At 45.6% G+C, this 24017-nt stretch overlaps 1 protein-coding gene across 2 annotated transcripts; it reads left to right on the forward strand.

Moving 5' to 3' along the window:
- The first annotated feature begins 271 nt into the window (after positions 1-271).
- LOC147630115 (uncharacterized) lies at positions 272-23449 on the forward strand. Of its 2 annotated transcripts, none has more exons than XM_086811736.1 (7): positions 272-562; positions 755-1418; positions 1717-2001; positions 2101-2178; positions 2254-2319; positions 2408-2473; positions 22219-23449. In XM_086811736.1, exons 2-7 carry the CDS (start codon positions 756-758, stop codon positions 23062-23064), a joined length of 2004 nt encoding a protein of 667 aa, XP_086667862.1. In that variant the 5' UTR covers positions 272-562; position 755; the 3' UTR covers positions 23065-23449. The 2 variants fall into 2 exon arrangements, with proteins under 2 accessions (XP_086667862.1, XP_086667863.1); XM_086811737.1 differs by having other exon boundaries at positions 386-562; positions 740-1418.
- The last annotated feature ends 568 nt before the right edge of the window (positions 23450-24017 follow it).

Consider the following 24017-nt stretch of genomic DNA (forward strand, 5'->3'; position numbering starts at 1 on the left):
CGGGAAACGGCAAAAGGGCGCCAGCTGGCGAGTCAAGCCCCTATCCGACGTGGCACGCCAAGTGTTTTGAAGCGCACCAGCGTCCGCCACGTGGCACTCGATACACCACGGCGGGGCCGAACAGCCAGGTGCCAATCGGGTTCAGCACCGTCCGATTCTTTAATCGGACGGCTGCAAGATCCCTTCGTAAGGGCAAAGGCGAATCGAATCTAGTGAGAGGAGAGAGAAGCTGCGGAAACTGCCTTCTCTCTCTCTCTCTCTCTCTCTCTCTCCATTTCTGACAAGTAGTCTCTCTCCTCCTTCCTTGCCACTTTGCTCTCCTCCGCAAATTGCCCTAAAATCGTCCTCCTTCTCTCTCCTCTCACTCTCCTCAGGATTGTGGTGTTTTGCCCCTTTTTTCTGTGATCCGATTTGGGCACCACACTGGCTCAGTTTTTTCCTCTCTAGGCATGGCGTTCTGTGCTTGAAGATTTGGCTACGGCGTTGACAGCGACTCTGTGAAGACGCAGGAAGAAGGGCGTTTTGAAGAGCGGCTCGGCCTGGAATGTCTGCACATTGAAGGGTAAGTTTAGAGAGAGAGAGAGAGAGAGAGAGAGAGAGAGAGAGAGAGAGAGAGAGAGAGAGAGAGAGAGAGAGAGTATAACTGGGCTTTGCAGTATGTGGGCTGTTGAAATTACTGTGCCAATGCTCTCACAGTTCACCTCTCTTTTTGAGTTTTTTGTTCTGATGAAAAAATTAGGGCTTTGAGCCGCAGGATGCCTGTCAAAAAGGAGGTGGCAATGGGCACAAAGGACCGGTATTTGCGAAGTAAGATCTCTAAACGCAGAAAAGGGCTCAGCCATGGTGAGACAACAATTCCTCATCAAGGTAGAGTGCCAGAAGGCTGCAGCTCAAAAAAGGGGTACGTAAAGGGTTTTTCTGCAGAGGATGAGCCTGCCAACAGGCTTGTCAAAATAGAGCTGGATGCGGCTGAGGCATTGGCAGAATTTTCACGCATTGCGCATTTGCCGCATCAGCGAAATCTTAGGAAAGACTGTGATGCTGGTCTACAGTGGTCTGGCAAACGCAAAAGGACGACACAATATAACAAGGATGTCATTGAGCCATCTGGTCCCAAGAAGGAACCAGAAAATGCTCATTTTTCTGCTAAAAAAAACAAATCTTTCTGTGCCCTACAAAGGGATTGTTCAACAGTGAACAGGGATGAGCTTGAGAACACAACAATGCTTTCTGGGGGTGGTACAGTGTCTCCTCCATTCGATTCCAGAGCAGAAAGTCCGAGCTCTCCACTGCCCTCCTTGCAACTGGCATGCAGAACCCTTTTGGTCGGTGGAGATCCCCCAGCAAAGTCGGCTTTCCAGAGGGTAGTTCCATTGGGGCCTGTGCAAAAGCCCTGCCTTCTGCCAGTCAAAACAGAGGTTGTCAATTGCATTTTCAGCTGCAAATTACACGAATAATGTGTTTGTGTGCACGCACATGTGTGCACGCACATGTGTGCATGTGATTCTGTTTTTGTTAATAAATTTAATTTGCTTGCATGCATGTGTGCAGGTGCAAGTGCACATGCATGTGTGTGTGTGTGTGTATTATTTTGTTTTGTCAGTCATTCAATTTGCTTGCATTTCGAAACTTGTCCTTGTGGCTACATGGAAAATTATGCTAGTCGTACTAAATACCACGGGTATTCATGTAATGTGCTGTCTGGCTTCTGTCCAGATTGAGGAAGTGCATCTGGAAAGCTCAGCTGCAAGGCCTCAAAAAGCGTCGGTTAGACGGAAGCCAAGGGCTCGTAAGCCCACTTTATCAGTGGCTCCAGTCAAAACAGAGCCACTGGGTGAGCAAGATGTAGACACTAAGGATCTGAAGGGTGCGGGAAGTCAGGGTCTGACTGTAGCAGAGTCAGCAGTGAAGTCCATGGCAAATATAGCTTCACAACTTGTGGAATTGAGTCAGGAAGTTGGCTTGGCAGTAATGAACAAGCCCAAGGCTGCATTAACTGAGGTGTGTTAGCTTAATGTACCTCTACTTTGAGACCACATGTGTTGGTTGATTGATACTCTGAAATCATGTGAGTCGTAAGGTTCCATTTTTTGTTATCAGATGGAAAAAGAAGCTCGCAGGCTGCGCAGAATTCAGGCCAACCGAGAATCAGCAAGGCAGACCATCCGGAGGAAGCAGGTATTTTTTGTTATACAGATTAGATCTTTTCAGAGGTTATGCTACTGCTAATGTTGTTTGTTCTACTATGTGCAGATTTTGTGCGAGGAATTAACCTCGAAAGCTGCTAATCTTACCTTGGAAAATGAAGGCATGAAGCAGGTTGGTCAAGTTCACTATTCATTTCTTATTCTTTGGTTGCATGTGCTCCATCTAGTCATCTTTTCAACTCCATGTCTTGCTTTTGCAGAAGAGAGACTTACTGATGCAGGAGCTGTATTCTCTGAAGGGTCATAACTACCATCTCAAACAACAGGTGAAATGCAATGGGAACTACAGTTGTGCCAGGCTTTTTAATTTGCTGCATGCTTCCATTATTGTCTTTTTCCTGCTTTGTGGGGCTCTTTTCTAACCTCAATTTGTCTCAAAAGGTTTCATGCCCCACTGCATCAGGCCAGGGCTGTGTAGGGAGGTGGCTGCTGTGACATTCTTTGCATGGATTGGCTAAGGGCTATGATTAATACTCTATGGGCCATGCAAGGTGTAACATGCGTTAGCAATTGACTTTGGAGATTTTTTTAATAATCTTTTAAAAGCAGGATTTTCAATTTGGTCAGGGTCCTAACACACACGTATACTGCTTAAGGGAAGGTTCATACACATTGCCACTAAACATATTCAACACTCAAGCCACTCAGTAGGAGTAAAGGCACCACTGTCCAAGCCACTTAGCAGGGGAGATGCCTACCTACTAAAGCCATTCAGCAAGGGTAGAGGCACCATCACCCAAGCCACTAAACAAGGGGAGAACTCCACGCCTCACTCTAACTAAGGTGGATCTCACACGAGATTGCCCAGTCTCACACAAGACTATCGGTGTGGATCTCTCAAGCAACTCTGAGTCTCACACCTAGCAAGGAGGTCTCCAAATCTGCAAACCACCAGGCTCCTCTAGCAACTGACACATCTTCCTGGCAACCAAAATAGGGTAGCCATAGCTATAGATGCATGATTAGGCATTTTAGGTTCATTGCATGTAGAAGGGGCCAGCCCTAAGGCCAGCCCCAATGTGGGCTAGCCTTGCAAGGGGTAACCAACCCCTAGCCATTCAATTAGGCCAGTCCGCAGCCCCTTTGGTGGGCTTGGCAACAGTCGGCTAGGCGAGGTGAGACAACCAGTCGGTCAGCAGCCCCGACCAGCCAACAGCCGACAAAGGGGCAACAGCAGCCGACTTAGTGCAACAATCAGCTGACTGGACAACAGTCGACCCAGTGCAACAATCAGCCGAACTGGGCATATAGTCTTGTCGTAGTATCTAGTCCATACTATGCGTAATGGAGTTGATAGTTATATAGTTTTGTGGGTTGACTACCATGAGTATATAACATGCACGTTCCTAAAAGGTGAATTTGGGCATGTTCCTGGATTCATCTGGTATATAATTCAGCCGTATTAGCGGGCATGCAGATTTCACATTGTGAAGTTTTCGGCCGAGTTGCGGCCAGTTGATATTGTGCTAATTCTTTCTATCTTTAGCAGTGCATTTGCCCTATCAACTACATATTTCTTTCTATTTGCTACTTCCCTTAGTGCTAGGCTTCATTATGGCTGAGTCTGCCCTGCATCTCCGGAGGTTTGACAGAAACTCAGTACGAAGGGCTTTGTGTGAATATATGCTCTTGTGTGTGTGTGTGTGTGTGTGGAGTGCGTGTGTGAGAGCATATCTTGATACAGAGTTCTACACCCACTATTGGGCACTAATGACGTTAGTGGGGATGTCATAGTATCCAGTCCATACTATGCATAATGGAGTTGATAGTTATATAGCCTTGTGGGTTGACTACCATGAGTATATAACGTGCACGTTTCTAAAAGGTGAATTTGGGCATGTTCCTGGATTCATCTGGTATATATATTTATTGCCTTTTCACTAGTCGTGGGGAATTCGAGCAGGCCGATAGCCTCCTCAGGCAGCCGAGCAGCATGAAGCCATATAAATACAGGCGCTTGAGTCCCCATCAAACATTCAGGTATTCAGCTAAAAGATAATCATTTGGTCAGTATCCAGTCGACTCCTCAAGGGCCCAAGCATGTACAAGCCATGTACATTCATCAGTAACCTTTTTGTACCATGTAAAATAGAAAGAAAACCCTGACACCAATCTCTCTCTCTTCTCTCTCCTCTATCTTAATCATGTATAAATCAACATCTTGTTCTTAATCAAGCTTAGGGCTGTGGATCAGTACACCATAGTCTTCCTCGCATGCAACACAAAAAGGTTACAATGTATGTGGCCTTAGGCCTTCCCAAAAGGGGGTAACAAAACCCTATCCTAGACCTGCCCCATGTGAGGGGTCATATGATTGAAAAAGGTTCTTGGCAAAGCCTTAAATAGGCCCCATGAGAAATCCCCAACTAGCTGACCTGTTGTCGGGCAGCAGAAAAGATACTTAAATATCCTCTTGATGCCGACTAGCCCTGTAGCACCTCTAGTATCCTGCTGACGTGTTCTTTTACCCATAGGATGCCTTCGGGGTCCTCCATGCCCTAAGTCTACTGTTTATTTGCTACCTTTCAGAGATTAGCCTTGGGATTAGCATGTCCATATGCATGCACATGACATCCCCTTCTGCTAGACTTGATGATGGGATTCCAACCTTGACCTTGGACAATTCTATCATCATCATCTGTCTCCACATATGGTCTTCCACACTTGTCATCCTTCCCTTCCTTGCAACCTTTTCACTGAAAACCTTGCCTTAGGTCTTTGATTCCTCTCCAAAGTAGTGTGAAGATCTGTGCATCTGTTCCACTTGTCCCTTGGCCCTTCATGCTGTTGGATTATATCATCTCTAGATGGTCTACATCACCATTTTCATGCTTGTATTGGCCATTTATGAGGCCTTGCATTGGCATATCTTAGCAGATACTATTCAGCATTTTTCTACCATCTTTTAGATATTTAACGCATTTTTATAGCATTTTATGCTACCGTCCTGCTGTCGGCCTGCTACAGCTGGCCGACCAGCACTTTGGGGGAATATATAAGGGCTGAACCCCTTTCCCCCAGTTTATCTCATTTTTCAGCATCTTGTTGAGGTCATTAGCAGTTGCTTCTACTTCTTACCATTGTACAGCACCTACGGGCTTCCCTCGTGCTGCCCAGTTTTCAGCAATAAACATAAGTTTCTAGCATTTTCAGGTCTTGTACCTAGGCCTACATCCGTGTTTTCTATTTGCTTCACTTTCTTTCATGGTATTAGAGAAAAATGCTAACTTGTGAGCAGAAGAGAGCTGCATTTTCTGTCTTGGAGCACAGGCTTCGACAGTTTGTGCAGATTTCAGCGTTCTTGGATTCGTCTAGGTATATAATTCAGCCGTATTAGTGGACATGCAGATTTCACATTGTGAAGTTTTCGTCCGAGTTGCGGCGAGTTGATATTGTGCTTATTCTTTCTAGGGGCATTTTCCCTATCAACTACTTATTTGCTGTACTACTGATGATGTTAGTGGGGATGTCGTATCTAGTCCATACTATGCATAATGGAGTTGATAGTTATATAGTCTTGTGGGTTGACTACCATGAGTATATAACATGCACGTTCCTAAAAGGTGAATTTGGGCATGTTTTTGGATTCATCTAGGTATATATATATAGAAGGTGCTGTGTTTTCTTTTGGGAGCAGAGGCTTCCTCAAGATTGCTGCGTTTTCTTCATTTGACGCTTGGGACTGTTGTGTTTCTGAATTTTCAGCAAAGATTGCTGATTTTTATGTTGATTGGATTGCTGAAGCCCTCTTGTAGGTGCTGAGGTCAGAGATCTACATCTTGGAGAGATCTTCCTTCTTTTTCCCACCCCCCCTCCCTTTTCTTCTTGCTGTGCATAGCTTGAGAGGAGGATTTGCTGATTTTTTCAGCCCCTTTCTTAAGAGAAGGTTTCTTGTGAGAGGACATGACTTTAGGAGATTTCTCTCCTGCTGCTCCTTCTACAATTTCTTCTCCAGTGCCTGGATCTCCCACCCACCCTCTCTTCTAGCCTTTCTTGAGGAGGTTTGGATTCTTGGTGGTGATGGCTTCTGGAAACCCTCCCCTTACTTCTACCAACTATCAAATTTGGTCATACTAGACTCAGTTAACTTTGGAGGCCTCTTGTCTTTGGGCTGTTGTTGCTTCTCCTCAGTTATTGGATCCTGTTTATCGGGGAGTTTATGATGCTTCTGGTAGGATGGTTAACATCCAATCTTTGTCACCTTCCATACAGGTGTAATTTTTATCTATTTCTTATGATGCCTCTCAGCTTGTTAGAAGTCATCTCCTGTCTTTTTGTAGACACCAGGGCCTTTGTTGTGGGTGTGCCCGCCCTTGTAGGTGTTTTCTCATTTTTCCTCACTCCCCGTATTTTTTCCCCATTTTTCCCTATTTTTTTGTGGCTTGGGTGGCAGCCCCGTGGTGGAAGGTGGACCTCTGAAGTTGGCTGACTGCATCTGACATGCTGCTGCTGGCTGTTTGTGTTGCTTCAAGTCTACGACCCCCCCAGATGAGCTGACCGACACCATGCTTCTGGCCGACTGGTCCTCATGGCTGGTCGTGGAGCTTTATGCTCTGTCGGCTGCCCCACAGCAGGCCGACTACTGTAGGGGGGCCATATAAAATGGCCCCTAGTCCCTTGCCACATTTTGTATCATTCCGGGATTCTTCTTGTGTATATAGATCAGAGTTACACGCCTCTATCTCTCTATCTCTTGTGTTGTTATTTTTTGCATTGCGTTGTTCCTAGCTATGGTCATCATCTCCGCTGCGTATTCTGACATGGTATCAGAGCCTAGGCTCTAGATAGTTCTTGGGATTTGTGTGAGCAAGAGGGGGACTGTTGTGTTGCTGATTGGTGGACTGTTCGGGATTGTTTGGGAAGAGGAGAAGCAAGAGGACGGCGGGCTGATTTGCTGGACAGCCACTTGCAGGTGTTAGTTCTTCTTTGTTCCCACCCTTCTTTGTTCCCACCCATCCACCCTTTTTCAGAGTACATCCCCGCAATGGTAGATCTGTTAGAGATGGCCGAGAGACATGTGAAGATCCCTACACTCCCCACGTTCCCGGTGGACCGTCAATTGGACGGGAACAACTACTCCCTGGTATCCTGGACAAAACCTAACCAAATTCCTAATTGGATCCCATCACTACAGTGGTTGGGCGGTTGGCTAACCCATGGGACTGGATGGGGTTAGACTGGACTGATGGATCCCTAAAATGAGACTCAACTCTGTTATGGTACGATAGATGAAGTAAATCCTGGATAGAAATTGTTCTATGGAAAAGAATCAATGGCTGTGCCTCTCAATGAGGAAAAAAGCGTTGGTCTCTATGATCCAAGTGCAAGTCTTTTCCTTGATTTGACCATGGGACTTATGGGTTCGGTCGGATCAGTTCAGTTAGTTAAGGCTCTTGACTACGTTAGAGTAAAAATATCCTGGAGGAATCGCCCGTGCTTTCTGGGCGAGGGAAGTTTTTCCGAGTTCGGTTTTGGAAGAACCGAGGGATTAGTCTCTTGTTCGGACATCCATGGGCGAGGCCCCAAGTGAGAGGCTCTACCCTGTGCAAGAAGTGCTACTTCCGCTGCTAGCACCCTCAAATTCGTTGCGCGGAGGGGGCAGGGATCTTTTAGGCTTCCACTCAAGGAACCCATGGTCATCCAGAGGTAGTTTGTTCGTGAACAGATCGTTGCTAATGACATCTTGCTAGAGTTTTGTTCGACGGAGGACAGTACAGTGGACCTCTTCACGAAGTCGCTATCTCAGGATTTGGTCAGGCGGCATCCCAGCTCCCTGTGGTTGGTTTCACAGCCAGGAGTTAAGAGGGGATGTTAGAAGTCATCTCCTGTCTTTTTGTAGACACTAGGGCCTTTGCTGTGGGTGTGCACGCCGTTGTGGGTGTTTTCTCATTTTTCCTCACTCCCCGTATTTTTTTTTCCATTTTTTCTTATTTTTCCGTGGCTTGGGTGGTAGCCCTGTGGTGGAAGGTGGACCTCTGAAGCTGACTGACTGCATCTGACATGCTGCTGGTGGCTGTTTGTGTTGCTTTAGGTCCACGACCCTCCTAGATGAGCTGGCCGACACCATGCTTCTGGCCGACTGGTCCTCATGGCTAGTCGTGGAGCTTTATGCTCTGTCGGCTGCCCTATAGCAGGCCGACTTGTCACCATTTGGCCACCCAATTGGTCCACCCGTGCTTTCTTATCATTTATGTACATTGGACTGGTGTCCATGGCAGTTGTTTATGCCAGGGATTGATGCCACTCATGTGATACTGTAGACTTGGCTTTTCGTTGGGACTTGTGCCTCCGTGTACATGCCCGAAAATGCTTGGTAGATTGGTGTTTCATTGGGTCTGGTACCTCGTGTACTTGCCTGGAGCACGTCTATTTTGGTATAGTCTCATGAACGGGGATTGTCCATACCAATGCTGCATTGCATAGTATCTTTTTGTGCTTGCTTGCAATTGAAATTGCATGTTGTTTTCATGCTTGCTTGACCAATGTGTAGTTCCGGGTAAGGGGACGCCCGCCCGTGAACCGTGCGTGTGAAACTGTCTGCTGCACAGGCTGCGCTGCCTCCTCCAGCAGGTGGCTGTCGCGCGCCAGGCAGTTCTACAAGCGGTTGTCCATCTCCAGCAGGGTGCGCTTCAACATCACAGCAGGCGGCTGCTTTTGTCTTGCAGACGGCTGAGCCACCCCAGAGGCGGTTGCAGCCAGGCGGCTACCTCTAATCCCCCAGCGGCTGTGTTCTGCCTACTCAGCATAGCGGTTGTGCGCTCCATCTCCAGCAAGGCTATGCATCACCACTTGGTGGTGGCTGTGCGCTCCATCTCCAGCAGGCTGCGCATCACCTCTTGCAGGCGGTTGTGTGTTCTCTCCAGCAGGCTGTGTTCTGCATACAGGCGGCGGCTGTGCTCTGCAAACTGGTGCCTCCTCCACTTCAGAACTGCTGCGTCTCCTCCTCTCATCAGGCTGCGCTTCTGCTCTCAGGCGGCTGCACATCAGGCTGCGCCTGTCTACTGCAGGCGATTGGGCGCCTCCATCTCCTCTCCTACAGCCAGGCGGTTGTGCACTGCAGCCAGACGGCTGCTGTACTTACAACTGGTGGCTGCGCAGGCTTTCCATCTCCAGCAGGTGCTTCATCTCCAGCAGGTTTTCCATCTCCAGCAGGCTGTGCTTGTTCACTAGCAGGCTGCAGCCGGGTGTTCCCTTCTCCTTCTCCAGCAGACGGCTGCCTCTTCTCCACTGCAGCCAGGCGACCATACAGGCTGCTCTTCCACGCCTCTTTAGGCTGAGTCACCTTCTCCTGTTCATCTGGCGGCTGTGTTCCTACAGCCAGGCGTTACCTCTTCTAAGGCGGCCGCTCCATCTCCTTTTTGCAAGAGGTTGCACTTCCTTCCCATAGGCGGCTGCAAGTGGATTTTGCACCTCCTAGGTGGCTACACCTTCAACACAGGCAGCTCCTCCTCCTTCTCCTCGACAGGCTGCTGCGCCCTGGTGTTCCTTTCAAGTAGATGCACACAGACACCTCGGGTATTGGTCTTCCATCTACGAGCTACAAGTAAGTGAATTCAGATTTAAGTAAAGAACTTTGTTGTAAATCTGATAAAGGATTCTCTCTCTATGGCTAACACCCGTTCGGTGCCGGGTAGTCCAAGCTCTTGGAGAACCACGGTCCAAAGGTGCTGAGATCGGGAGAGCCAGGCGTTAGTACGGGAGCGCCTGTTTGTGCGTGGTCCTGGAACACTAGTGGGGCGCTCTCCGTGGAGTCCAGTGAAGGCACATGACCGTAGAGATTGGACCACTCAAGTGGTCGCTCTCCTTCGAACATCTACTTCGAGCCTCTTGTTTGGTATTTTTTTCATTTGTACATGGACATCATCTGGTTCATTGAACCCTTGGAGCATTGTATTTGTTAAATACTCCCAATAATATATCATATATTGAGGGGGGGGTCGGCCCGTTCCGGCCCCAGTGCTGGTGTCCATCTTTCAACATTTCATTTCATTTCAATTTTAAGTTGTAATTAAGTTGTCCATTTCAAATTGTGATATTAAGTTGTGCTATTACGCGTGTGGGTGTCCAACAGAGTCTATTCCCACTTGATGGGATCGGTTTCACTGATCCTCCCCTTTTACTCATAAATGGGCATCTCCCCATGTCCCTTCACTTGATTGGACCCCAATTCACTTACTTATTAAGAGAAAATTCGTGTTTTCTCTTCATGAAGATTTTTGGAGGCTGAAAACTCTGTTTTTCCACCATTTCTCTCCATTTCCAAGCTCTCCATAGCCATACCCAACTTGCTAGGGTGTTTTCCAAGCTTCCAAGAGTGTTTTCAAATGCTAATCACTCTCTTACTCACTCCCAATGACTGAAATTCAGCAAAACAGCTCTATTGTTGCTGTAATTTCTGGTCTTTTTGCTGAAAACACAAATTTCAGCCTTCCTTTCTCAAGTTGAACCATAGGGGAAGCTTTCGAAAGGTTCCCTTCATCCTCTTGAAGACTTTTGTCGCGAAGAAAGGCGACAAATCAAAGATCTCAACACTCCAAGGACTTCCATCGCGAAGACTTCCGCTGTCATCGACTCTACTTGCTATTGGTAAGCTTTTATGCTTAAATATGGGAGCAAGTAGCAGGAGGGAGGAACTGGATTACAAGATCACATACCCTATGTAGTGTTCTCTTGTCCTACGTGCTCTCTTGCAGATTGTTGCTACCATGTGTTGGTGGAACAATAGAGAGCAGATGGTAGGCAACATGGGCACTTGAGAGGGTAGTGTGGGTTGCAAGTCTACATCGACAACCACTTGTTTGCCATGCTGTATTCATATGCATTGGTATGGAAATCTGGTCAGAAATGCCCATGACACTATGTACTTGATTCTCCCAAGATCAATATACTTTATTTGAGGGAGGGGTTGGCCGTTCCGGCTCATTGTGTGTCTCTTGTCAATTCAGCAATTTACTTCTTGTATTTGAACAAGTGTCCATAAAATCTTAGTGTATTTAAGTGTATTGATTAGCATTGTGTTCAACCAAGTTACATTGGTATCAGAGCATACGGTTCTCTTTCACTTCTATCGTGAGAGACGATCACCGTGAACACTAGCTATCTCTATACTTAGAACATTATGGACAGCCATACAATGAATGTTGGAGATGCTAACACAAGAGGCAGGGACAATGAAAAGCATGCCTCCAATGCTTCACAGGATGAGCAAACTCATGTGGTGCACAATAGGGAACATGAATATGTGGGACAGCCGTCCCGTGGCAACGAGAAGATGCAGGAAGAAGAGTCCATAGTCTTGAGGGCTGAAGTTACTCGTATGCAAGCTCTTCTCCATGCACAGCAAGAAGAATTGAATCTCTACCGCTGCGAGGATCCATTGGTACATGAGCGTTTGAAGGCCAAGAAAGCTGAATCTTATATGGATCATGCAATGGCATAAGATTACAAGTAGATGCAATGCCTGCATGTGCTTCAGACATATTTGGATGCTTTTCAGTTGCGGACAACTGTTTAGAAGCCGGGAGGGATGTCACCATTTGGCCAGCCAATTGGTCCACCCGTGCTTTCTTATCATGTATGTACATTCGACTGGTGTCCATGGCAGTTGTTATGCCGGGGATTAATGCCACTCATGTAATATTGTAGACTTGGCTTTCCGTTGGGACTTGTGCCTCCGTGTACATGCCCGAAAATGCTTGGTGGATTGGTATTCCATTGGGTCTGGTACCTCGTGTACTTGCCTGGAGTACGTCTATTTTGGTATAGTCTCATGAACGGGGATTGTCCATACCAATGCTGCATTGCATAGCATCTTTATGTGCTTGCTTGCAATTGAAATTGCATGCTGTTTTCATGCTTGCTTGACCAATGTGTAGTTTCGGGTAAGGGGATGCTCGCCCGTGAACGGTGCGTGTGAAACTGTCTGCTGACATGGTTGTGTGGCATGTGAACAGGTGGTAAGTATTACCCAATCTAGGCTCAAATAGCCGTTAGGACTTAGCCAATATTTATTTGTGAGTGCGTTCCCACTTCATTAAAGTTTGGGCGCCCAAAAGTCACTTATAAATTATGACCGCTTCCAAGTTCACACTCACTGAAGTCTCGAGGCGGACAAGACTCAATGTCCAAGACGTGATCCTTCCCTTTTACTCATAAATGGGCATCTCCCCATGTCCCTTCACCTGATTGGATCCCAATTCACTTACTTATTAAGAGAAAATTCGTGTTTTCTCTTCATGAAGATTTTTGGAGGCTGAAAACTCTGTTTTTCCACCATTTCTCTCCATTTCCAAGCTCTCCATAGCCATACCCAACTTGCTAGGGTGTTTTCCAAGCTTCCAAGAGTGTTTTCAAATGCTAATCACTCTCCTACTCACTCTCAATGACTGAAATTCAGCAAAACAGCTCTTATTTTTGCTGTAATTTCTGGTCTTTTTGCTGAAAACCCGAATTTCAGCCTTCCTTTCTCAAGTTGAACCATAGGGGAAGCTTTCCCAAGGTTCCCTTCATCCTCTTGAAGACTTTTGTCGCGAAGAAAGGCGACAAATCAAAGATCTCAACACTAAGGACTTCCATCGCGAAGACTTCCGCTGTCATCGACTCTACTTGCTATTGGTAAGCTTTTATGCTTAAATATGGGAGCAAGTAGCAGGAGGGAGAAACCGGATTACAAGATCACATACCCTGTGTAGTGTTCTCTTGTCCTACGTGCTCTCTTGCAGATTGTTGCTACCATGTGTTGGTGGAACAATAGAGAGCAAATGGTAGGGAACATGGGCACTTGAGAGAGTAGTGTGGGTTGCAAGTCTACATCGACAACCACTTGTTTGCAATACTGTATTCATATGCATTGGTATAGATCAATATACTTTATTTGAGGGAGGGGTCGGCCGTTCCGGCTCATTGTGTGTCTCTTGTCAATTCAGCAATTTACTTCTTGTATTTGAACAAGTGTCCATAAAATCTTAGTGTATTTAAGTGTATTGATTAGCATTGTGTTCAACCAAGTTACATTGGTATCAGAGCATACGGTTATCTTTCACTTCTATCGTGAGAGACGATCACCGTGAACACTAGCTATCTCTACACTTAGAACATTATGGACAGCCATACAATGAATATTGGAGATGCTAACACAAGAGGCAGGGACAATGAAATGCATGTCTCCAATGCTTTACAGGATGATGAGCAAACTCATGTGGTGCACAATAGGAAACATGAATATGTGGGACAGTCGTGTCGCGTGGCAAAGAGAAGATGCAGGAAGAAGAGTCCATAGTCTTGAGGGCTGAATCTTACTCGTATGCAGGCTCTTCTCCATGCACAACAAGAAGAATTGAATCTCTACCGGCGTGAGGATTCATTGGTACATGAGCGTTTGAAGGCCAAGAAAGCTGAATCTTATATGGATCATGCAATGGCAATTATCTATATAAGATTACAAGTAGATGCAATGCCCGCATGTGCTTCAGACATATTTGGATGCTTTTCAGTTTGCGGACAACTGTTTAGAAGCCGGGAGGGATGTCACCATTTGGCCAGCCAATTGGTCCACCCGTGCTTTCTTATCATGTATGTACATTGGACTGGTGTCCATGGCAGTTGTTTATGCCGGGGATTGATGCCGCTCATGTGATATTGTAGACTTGGCTTTCCGTTGGGGTGCCTCCGTGTACATGCCCGGAAATGCTTGGTGGATTGGTGTTTCATTGGGTCTGGTACCTCGTGTACTTGCCTGGAGCACGTCTATTTTGGTATAGTCTCATGAACGGGGATTGTCCATACCAATGTTGCATTGCATAGCATCTTTATGTGCTTGCTTGCAATTGAAATTGCATGCTGTTTTCATGCTTGCTTGACCAATGTGTAGTTCTGGGTAAGGGGACGCCCGCCCGTGAACCGTGTGTGTGAAATTGTCTGCTGACATGGTTGTGCGGCATGTGAACAGGTGGTAAGTATTACCCAATCTAGGCTCAAATAGCCCTTAGGATTTAGCCAATATTTATAAGTGAGTGCGTTCCCACTTCATTAAAGTTTGGGCGCCCAAAAGTCACTTATAAATTATGACCGCTTCCAAGTTCACACACACTGAAGTCTCGAGGCAGACAAGACTCAATGTCTAGGACCTGATCCTCCCCTTTTACTCATAAATGGGCATCTCCCCATGTCCCTTCACGTGATTAGATCCCAATTCACTTACTTATTAAGAGAAAATTCGTGTTTTCTCTTCATGAAGATTTTTGGAGACAAAAAACTCTGTTTTTCCACCATTTCTCTCCATTTCCAAGCTCTCCATAGCCATACCCAACTTGCTAGGGTGTTTTCCAAGCTTCCAAGATTGTTTTCAAGTGCTAATCACTCTTCTACTCACTCCCAATGACTAAAATTCAGCAAAACAGCTCTTATTTTTGCTGTAATTTTTGGTCTTTTTGCTGAAAACCCTAATTTCAGTCTTCCTTTCTCAAGTTGAACCACAGGGGAAGCTTTCCCAAGGTTCCCTTCATCCTCTTAAAGACTTTTGTCGCGAAGAAAGGCGACAAATCAAAGATCTCAACACTCCAAGGACTTCCATCGCGAAGACTTTCGCTGTCATTGACTCTACTTGCTATTGGTAAGCTTTTATGCTTAAATATGGGAGCAAGTAGCAGGAGGGAGGAACCGGATTACACGATCACATACCCTGTGTAGTGTTCTCTTGTCCTACGTGCTCTCTTACAGATTGTTGCTACCATGTGTTGGTGGAACAATAGAGAGCAGATGGTAGGGAACATGGGCACTTGAGAGGGTAGTGTGGGTTGCAAGTCTACATCGACAACCACTTGTTTGCAATACTGTATTCATATGCATTGGTATGGAAATCTGGTCAAAAATGCCCATGACACTATGTACTTGATTCTCCCAAGATCAATATACTTTATTTGAGAGAGGGGTCGACCGTTCCGGCTCATTGTGTGTCTCTTGTCAATTCAACAATTTACTTCTTGTATTTGAACAAGTGTCCATCAAAGCTTAGTGTATTTAAGTGTATTGATTAGCATTGTGTTCAACCAAGTTACAGGACTGTTGTAGGGGGGCCATATAAAATGGCCCCCAGTCCCTTGCCACATTTTGTATCATTCCGGGATGTTCCCAGATCTGGTCATCATCTCCACTGCGTATTCTGACACAGCTGTGGCTTGAACTTCAAAGGCGGTATTTGGACTCAGGCATTGCCTCACAACATCAGGAGACTAAAGCCAAAGTGGCCCCCTTGTCAGTTTCAAATTCTCTTTCTCCCTCTCCACTAGACACAATCCTAGTGACCACAGCTATGACTTCTTCAGTAGAGGTTAGGGTCACATCGGATGAGGTTGAGGATCATCCACTGATTTCTTCCTCCGTTAACATTGCAGATGATCATGCCTTCGCTCTCCATGGTGTTGGTGATATTTCTCTGGGTTCCCCTCCCATGCTACAAGATATGCTTTGAGAGGAGGACTCCGCTTCTTATGTTCTAGAGGAGGCATCTTCAGAGATGGAGTTCTCATTGATGGTTACTTCCACTATTTTAGAGTCTATTTTGGTTTAGACTTCAACCCTGGCGGATTTAGTTATCCCTGATGATCCTCTTGTGCCAAAGGTTACTTCATTTCCTTCTTCTCCAAAGGAGGATTCATTGTGTGAAGATCATCTTTCTCCTATTGTTGGAGAATCTTTACCGTAGATAGTAGTTTCATCTAGCGTACCTTTGGTGGATTTTGGAGTTGCTTCCTCTGCGGTTTGTACAGCACCTATGGGCTTCCCTCGTGCTCAATTTTCAGCAATAAACATCAGTTTCTAGCATTTTCAGGTCTTGTACCGGGGCCTACATCTGTGTTTTCTATTTGCTTCACTTTCTTTCACATGCCTTCTCCTTGAACACTTTCTTTGGTCTTCTTTTCTTGAGTATTGAGTTTGGCATCCTCACTCCGCCCCTTGGATCCCTTGGAACCATTTTCCTAAAAGCCTTTCTTGGTATGTCCCAAGTGGCATCCGACTCACAGGGTTGCCATTCCCCTTGAGTCTTGTGGAATACCACTAGCCAACCTCCTAGGAACTTCTTCCATGTCTTGTGTTACTCTCCTTGGACCGTGCACCTTCATCTGGGACACCATTAGTGCTTAGCATTGCTGAACCTAATGTTGGTACAATGTTGCCTACTCACCACACCACCAAAATATCAAGACACGGGCAATGGTTTCATCCATGCGTGATGCAGTAAGGGTGGGTGCAACATGGGCAGCAAAAATATCTTAGAATTAGCTTGAAGGTCTAATACCAATGTTACATGCGCGGAGGCTGTGTCTTTTTTCAGCCCTAAACACCTTTCATAGGAACATTTGATGCAAAATGCAAAGAAGAGATGGAGAGAAAAGAGAGAGAGAGAGAGCTGTATTTTCAGTGTATTCCTAGTATATCAAAAAGGCTACAATGTATGTGGCCTTAGGCCTTCCCAAAAGGGGTAACAAAACCCTATCCTAGACCTACCCCATGTGAGGGGTCAGATGATTGAAAAAGGTTCTTGGCAAAGACTTAAACGGGCCCCATGAGAAATCCCTAACAGGCCGACGTGTTGTCGGCTAGCAGAAAAGATACTTAAATATCCTCTTGCTGCCAAGCAGCCTCGTAGCACCTCTAGTACCCTGCCAACCTGTTTCTACACCCATAGGATGCCTTCTGGGGTCCTCTTGTGCCTTGCTCATGCCCTAAATCTATTGTTGATCCGCTGTCTTTGCCTGGGGATTAGCATGTCCATGTGCATGCACATGACATTCTTCACCTCTGCCATGTGTTCCACCATCTTGTCAAGCCCCTCATACACCTTGCCCACGGCCATCTGTGCACACAATAGGCTTGACCACATATTCATGTGCTTCACATCATCCCAAAATGCATCACATAAGCAATCAGTGCCACATGCTCTACCTTGTGCATTCCGTGATAATAGCCATTGATTCCATTCATCACTAGCAACAAGCTATTTCAATGCAGAGGAATGTGTGAAGAGCCGCTCGAGCATACTGTTGGACTTTAACATGGCATCACAAGCAGGACACAAAGGTTGGTCAAACTTCTAGAAAAACCCACTACTCAAGCATGCAAACATGACTTGTTAATGTGAACACAATAGTGAGAGAGAGAGAGAGAGCCCCTATAGTCTATCTCACGTTACAAGTGAAAGAGTGCACAGAGCGGAAGCAAAGGGGCACTAGAATGTGCTGAACAGAGAGTGCAAGAGAGAGAGAGAGATATGGAGCAAACTATGCTGAATATAGTGAAGCAAAACAGTCCCAAGCAAGAGACACTACAAGTCTCATAAGTGAGGGAGTTGTGGTGAGCTGGCCGACTGGAGCTGCAAAATAGGCCGACTGGAGCTACTGGATTGGCGGACTGGAAAATGCCAGAAAGGCTGGGAAAAATCCCAAAAAAATACATAAAAAGGGGTGCCCAGCCCACAAGCAAGCCCACAAGCAAGGGCCATGCAAAAGGGACCAAATGGACACCATAAACGAGCAGAAACTGGGGATGAATGTGCTAACACCCCCTCTCAGCACCAGATGCTGAACAAACTTTGAGAATCCGAAGATGAGGAGCCAAGGAAGCCTGAGAAACCGGCTTGGTGAACAAATCTGCAGCATTCTCCGCGGAAAGACAATACTCCAAACGCAAATCTCCAGCAAGAACACGTTTACGAACATAGTGATACTGAATCTCAATGTGTTTCATATGAGCATGAAACACAGGGTTCTTGGCGATGGCGATGCAACTCTGATTGTCACACCAAAGAAGAGTAGATCCAGTAGGAGGACAGCCGAGCTCCTCCAATAATCTCCGCAACCATATCGCCTCACATGCAGCATAACAAACTGCACGGTACTCCGCCTCGTTAGAGGAAAGCGCCACAGTAGGCTGCTTTTTACTGCTCCAAGAAATGGCTCCAGACCCAAGTGTAAAAACATAGCCAGTGGTCGAACGCCGAGTATCTGGATCTCCAGCCGAGTTTGAATCAGACCATCCAACAAGAGTGCATCCTTGGTCATAGAAGATGCCAAAGTCCAAAGTCCAATGCTGCTGACGGGGTTTGGATGAGAAAGAACTCAATAAATTGACTGCGAAGCATATGTCCAATCGGGAGTAGGTCAACCATACCAAACATCCGACGAGAACCCGATACTATCCCTGATCAGTCCCTGGAGAAGCATCAAGTGAAGAAAGCTTCTCACCAATACCCATAGGAGAAGATACTGGTTTGCACCCAGTCATCTGAAATCTGTCAAGAATCTCCTGTGTGTACTTCTGCTGAGAGAAGAAAATGCCCTTCGAGGTCTGCCAAATCTCAAAGCCGAGAAAATAATGCACGAGGCTAAGATCCATCATCTCAAACTCTGTCTCCAAAGCATCCATAACAGAACGGATCCTCACAGAATAAGAACCTGTAAAGATGAGGTCATCAACATAGACCACAATGATAACAATCAACCCCTCTCAAGGAGGATATAAAGGTTCGAATCTGCACGAGAACGGAGCAGGCCGAGCTTCTGAAAGAACTCATCAATCCGTTGGTACCAAGCCCGCGGAGCCTGCTTCAAACCATATAAAGCATTCTTCAGCCGGTACACGTGATCCTGTTTGCCTGGAACAACAAATCCCGGCAGCTGATCAACATAAACCTCCTGTGTAAGCTCTCCATTCAGGAAAGCCGACTTGACGTCCATCTGGAAAACGGGCCATCTATGATGACCTGCAAGAGCAAGAACGGTGCGAACGGTAGTCATCCGGGCCGTCGGAGCGAAGGTCTCATCGAAGTCGACTCTAGGGCGTTGAGCATAAGAGATTGCCCAGTCTCACACAAGACTACCTGTGTGAGAACACAAGACTACTTGTGTGAACCTCTCAAGCAACTTTCATTCTTACACCTGACAAGGTTGTCTTCAAATCAGCAAACCACCAGGCTCCTCTGGTCAATCGATACACCTTCCTGGTAAACCAAAATAGGGTTTTGATGAGTACCAAACCTCAAATCAGCACCAAAGATGAGGGGGCAGCCTGTAACTCGTCAAATACAGGTTTCCAGAAGTAAAAAGTGATAAAGTAGCCTGTTTAACTGATTTTTTGGCTACAAAACTCTCAAAATAGCGAGTTAGGTTTTCTGCACAGGTGATACATGCTATCTGTACAGTCTGACCGCTGCTTGTACATGTCAGTACATGTCTGCTCAGCCTGCCCGCACTGGTCCGTACAGTCTGTATAACTGGTACAGGGGCAGGTACAGGTGGTACAGCAGCATGGGGGTGGATGGCAGCTGAATGAGATGCCTAGCTCCTAGGAGAGAGAGATTGGAGAGGGTAGTAGGTGGGTAGGTGATTCATGCAGGAGAGGTTGGCCAAGCGGCTGGCCAGCCCACCATAGGAGCCCACACTCGCTGATAGAATGCCTGGGCACCCCAAACTCGCCCAAAAGAGGGCGCTTGGACCAAAAGGAGTGTAGAGGGTGCCCAACTGCCATAAACGCTGGTGCTCACATAAAGGTGTTCACACACATTAAGAAGTGTGTGAACACATCAAGTTATAAGATTTGTCTAAGTCCGTAACAAGGTTTTTTGGCACAACTTTGGAGTCCTGCAAAATGACAACCCGCTTGTCAACAAGCAGGAACACTTGCACATGCCAACAGGCGGACGTCCCCAGCACTGTAGGACTTTGGCACGGCATCAGAAGCAGTATACAAAGACATGTCAAACCTCTAGAAAAAATCCACTACTCAAGCATGCAAACATGAATAGTGCAAATGCATATAAACTTGGAAATCTTCCATTCTCAATATTTGCATCTGGATTTCCAGTCTCACTAGGCACCGTCCAGGAAAAACAGGTCATGACCAAATGGTGACACATCCAGTACTAGGCAAAGACAAGTGGCCTTGATCTGGAGGCTGCATACCCTGTTTCACCACCTATTCTCAATCTCGAGGAACTTAATGCTGATGCTCATGCATGATTAGATCTAGGAGGTATCCCTTATGCATGAAAATACTCAAGGGCTCTGATAGCAATTATGTGCTTGTGCTATTGTGTTTTTCACCCCCTGCCCTTGACAGATAGGATTCACATAGTTTGCCTTCTGGCTACTTTAGGAACAGGTGGAATGGTGATGTATCTTGAAGGAGTAGGTAATCTCTGTCAGCACCCCCTTTCGTGACGTAATCCTGGCCAGTTACAGATTCCTAAGCAGGAAGAGGGGAGAGAGAGAGAGAGAGAGAGAAGAAGAAGAAGAAGAAAGAAAGAAAGAAAACAAGAAAAAGTCTCCTTTCTCATGGCAAGGAAGCTGTCATGTAAAAGATGCAGATGTATCCAATGTAGTCCAGGTGGGGCTGTGTGGTTCAAGTGCTGTCTGCTTGTGCCTTGTTGCTCCATGAGGTGCTACTGGTCGTCAAGAATGTCAGCTCTGTGTGTGTGTGCGTGTGTGAGTGAGAGAGAGAGAAAGAGAGAGAGAGAGAGAGAGAGAGGGAGAGAGCCTTGGTGCCTCATGAGGTGCTCAGTAGTCAAGAGTGTTAGCTCTGTGTGTGTGTGTGTGTGTGTGTGTGTTTAATCTACATTTAATAACATATCTACAGCCGAACAAAAAGTTTGAGAACCCAATCAGTCTTGATAAATAACACGATTACACAACAATAATATTGTTTACAATAATCATGTTATAAATGAAAGGAGATTGTCTCAGATAGTGAAATATGTTGCAAAGCTTGATATTGCAAGACATTTGAGAGGGTAGATCCTGCATCCAGACAGACAAACAACTTGTTAGCCTGTGTGTGTATTACAGGTGTCTTAAGATCTACCACATGTCGTAGATGTCACTCAAAGAGCCTTAGATTTAAGCTATGGTAGGGTCAGTTAACCCATTTCAAGTTTTTGGTTAAACCTTAGGATACAATTTCTGTGTGTATCATTCTATGTTTGAATTGGTAACCAATTTTTCACAAGTAAATGCCTCAGGTAAAGTGGTCAAGTATCTTTTTAACACCCTTTCAAAAGAATGTAAACCCAATTAGATGGCAAAATGGTCCTCACTAATAAACCATGTATGTATATGCAATGTTAAACATGAACATGTTAACCACTATTCTGTTGCTAGTTACCAAGTGGGTGTTCATCATATTAGTCATAACCAGCCCAAAAAAAAAAAAAACACTATGAAGATTAAGTTGCTTATACTATACACCATGTAAGAGGCATAGTTAGATAGATGCCCTAAACACCATGTAGTAGCTTATACCATATCCCATGAAAGAGGTCAACAGAGTAGACCTAAGCACTAAACCTATTACTCTAGCAGTCGAATGTACTTGTGAATGGCATCTCGTGGTATTCTGGTTAGAGAACACGTTGCCATATACCCTGATCCACAGGTGTGTAAAAAAATCTCAATAGTGGGTTCAACGTACATAGAGTATTATCCTAGTAATAGGACTGTAATCGAATTAGTTACATTGATTAACACTAGTACTCAATGGTGGAGACAGCGCCCTCAAGGGTTCAATTTATTATTATTATAGAGACATGCCACTCTTAAATCAGAAAGCACTTATAATATCTGTTTTGCAATCAGACCTGTAATGCTTATTTCGAAAGCCCAACATAATACTCAGTCAACGAATTATAGTACGCAGTCTAAGATTAACTGAGGAGCCCGCTTAATACAAAAATGATTAGCACTGTAACCATTACAGAAGCCCACTTACTACATAATATATGTGTGATATTGTTCCTAATTTCGGAATAGAAAAACTGCAGCAGATACGAGTTAGGAAAAATGACATGCAAATGCATTAAGAGGGTAACTCCATGCATGTCCATAATGATCTTCAGAGAAGCATACACATATATAGCAAGTCGGTTATAATGGATAAGCAACATGAGCTTGTGTGTGTGTGTGAGAGAGAGAGAGAGAGAGAGAGAGAGAGAGTAGCAAAAGCTCTGTTGTGCTGTGTGCAGTTGGAAAGGGGATCTTCTGGCAATGTGGGACCTGAATCACTGAGAATGTCTTCACAACCTGTTAGTTTACCGGCTTTGCGAGTAGCCAGCTTGCCGTGTACGGGTGTTCCTCTGCATTCTTTTGTCTGGGCTGTGGGTGTGGCACAGGCAGCAACTGCAAATCAGCCATGCTTGCTCATTAACAATGAGAAGATGGATGAAAACACAAATGATCAGTCCATGCAACATCAGACGACTGCCCTTGTCTTCCCAGGCATGCCTGCAAGGACTCAAGTCTCTGCTACCGGAGTCCCAGAACAGAAACATAGTCACAATTCTAATGTTGTCTGCTCTCCCACATTGACAAGTTTGTCTCAGAAAGAAACATGCTCCACCGCAGGAGCCTGTGTGGAAAGCTGTACTCTTCAAAGTACAGGGGCACCTTGTGATGCTGACTCAGTTGCTACAGATGCTCAGCAGGGTTTGGAAAGCGTGAATGGTGTAGATTCAATGAGAAAACCAGCAGGCGAGATTTCTGAGCAAGCAAGGGGCTCATCATCCCAGCCTTCTGCAGTCTTACCTTTCACAAGTAAGTCTGGAGTTGACGATGTGCATGGCACATCAATGGCCTTTGAGAGCATGGAATGCTATATGGGTCCACAGATTGCACAGACGGTTAGCTATGGCTTTTCCCGTAATGGTAGCAGTGGAAGAGTCCCTATGAAAGGACCTTTGCAGGTTAGTTTGTGTACTGGGAGAAAGAATTATGTGGCAGCAATGGCTGCAGCTGAAGCCAGGAGGAGAAGGAAGGAGCTCACTCGAAGCAAATTTTCGCGTTCTCGGGCATTCCGGCTGCTGCATAGCTGATAATGTGAAGGACCATTTGGTTGATTGAAAGATGGTCTTTTTTTAATTACATTTGATCACATAGAAGAATTGAACAATTACACATCCACAGTGGTGGATGTGTTTGGAATGGATGTCATTACTGTGAGGATGGTGGCTTGGCTGGTTGATATATGTACATAGAGTAGAGGTGGGCATCACAAGGCCACAGAAGTTTTGTGAATGGGCTGAATAGAGCCTTTTGAGATATTCTTTCTAGAGAGGGGCCCTCAAGGCATATTTATAACTAGCATTTTTATACTATTATTTGTAAACTCACAGGCTTTGGGCTGTCATTGATATAACTGGTATAGCCCGTATTTACATAGACCATGAGGTCTACAATATAAAGAACGATTTATTGCAACGGTTGAATGTTGATGTTTATGGAGTCTGTGTGTTCCACAATCCAGGCTTGCTGGCCTTCCATGTGCAGCAAGTCAGTTAGCTGCAGTGTCATGCCAATGTCAGAAATGCTCTTCAGTGATGGAACAGGATCAGGTTGGTCCCCACTATCCAATTTATCTGACACATTTGTGGGAGCAGTACTATATCATCAGCATGGAAGTTTCCTGCTTGACACACGCAGATGGAGAAGTTCAAAGGTTAGGATCATCTAAGTCTTTTGCTTTGTATTGTGATAAAGGAAATGATATTGGAGTTTGTAGTGGATGTTATCTTTAGATTTTAGTCTCTCTTAAAGTTTTGGAAATATAATTTGCATGGGCAAACCAACCCATTATGGTCATCTTATCACCACCTTTTCTGTTGCAATGCTAGATTGTTGGTGAAAACTTGCAATGCAAATGTGCATAGCCATCATTCTGAGATGACCATGTTGACACTTTGATCGATGAGTGGAGCATTGAGGGTTTTGCACATGTAAGGTGGGGATGGAAGCTATTTATCAGTTGATTATATGTCATATGCTAAAA

This window comes from Cibotium barometz, chromosome 17 (genome assembly GCF_041138505.1).
Source record: "Cibotium barometz isolate CiBa-2024 chromosome 17, ASM4113850v1, whole genome shotgun sequence".
In the NCBI taxonomy this organism is placed as follows: Eukaryota; Viridiplantae; Streptophyta; class Polypodiopsida; order Cyatheales; family Cibotiaceae; genus Cibotium; species Cibotium barometz.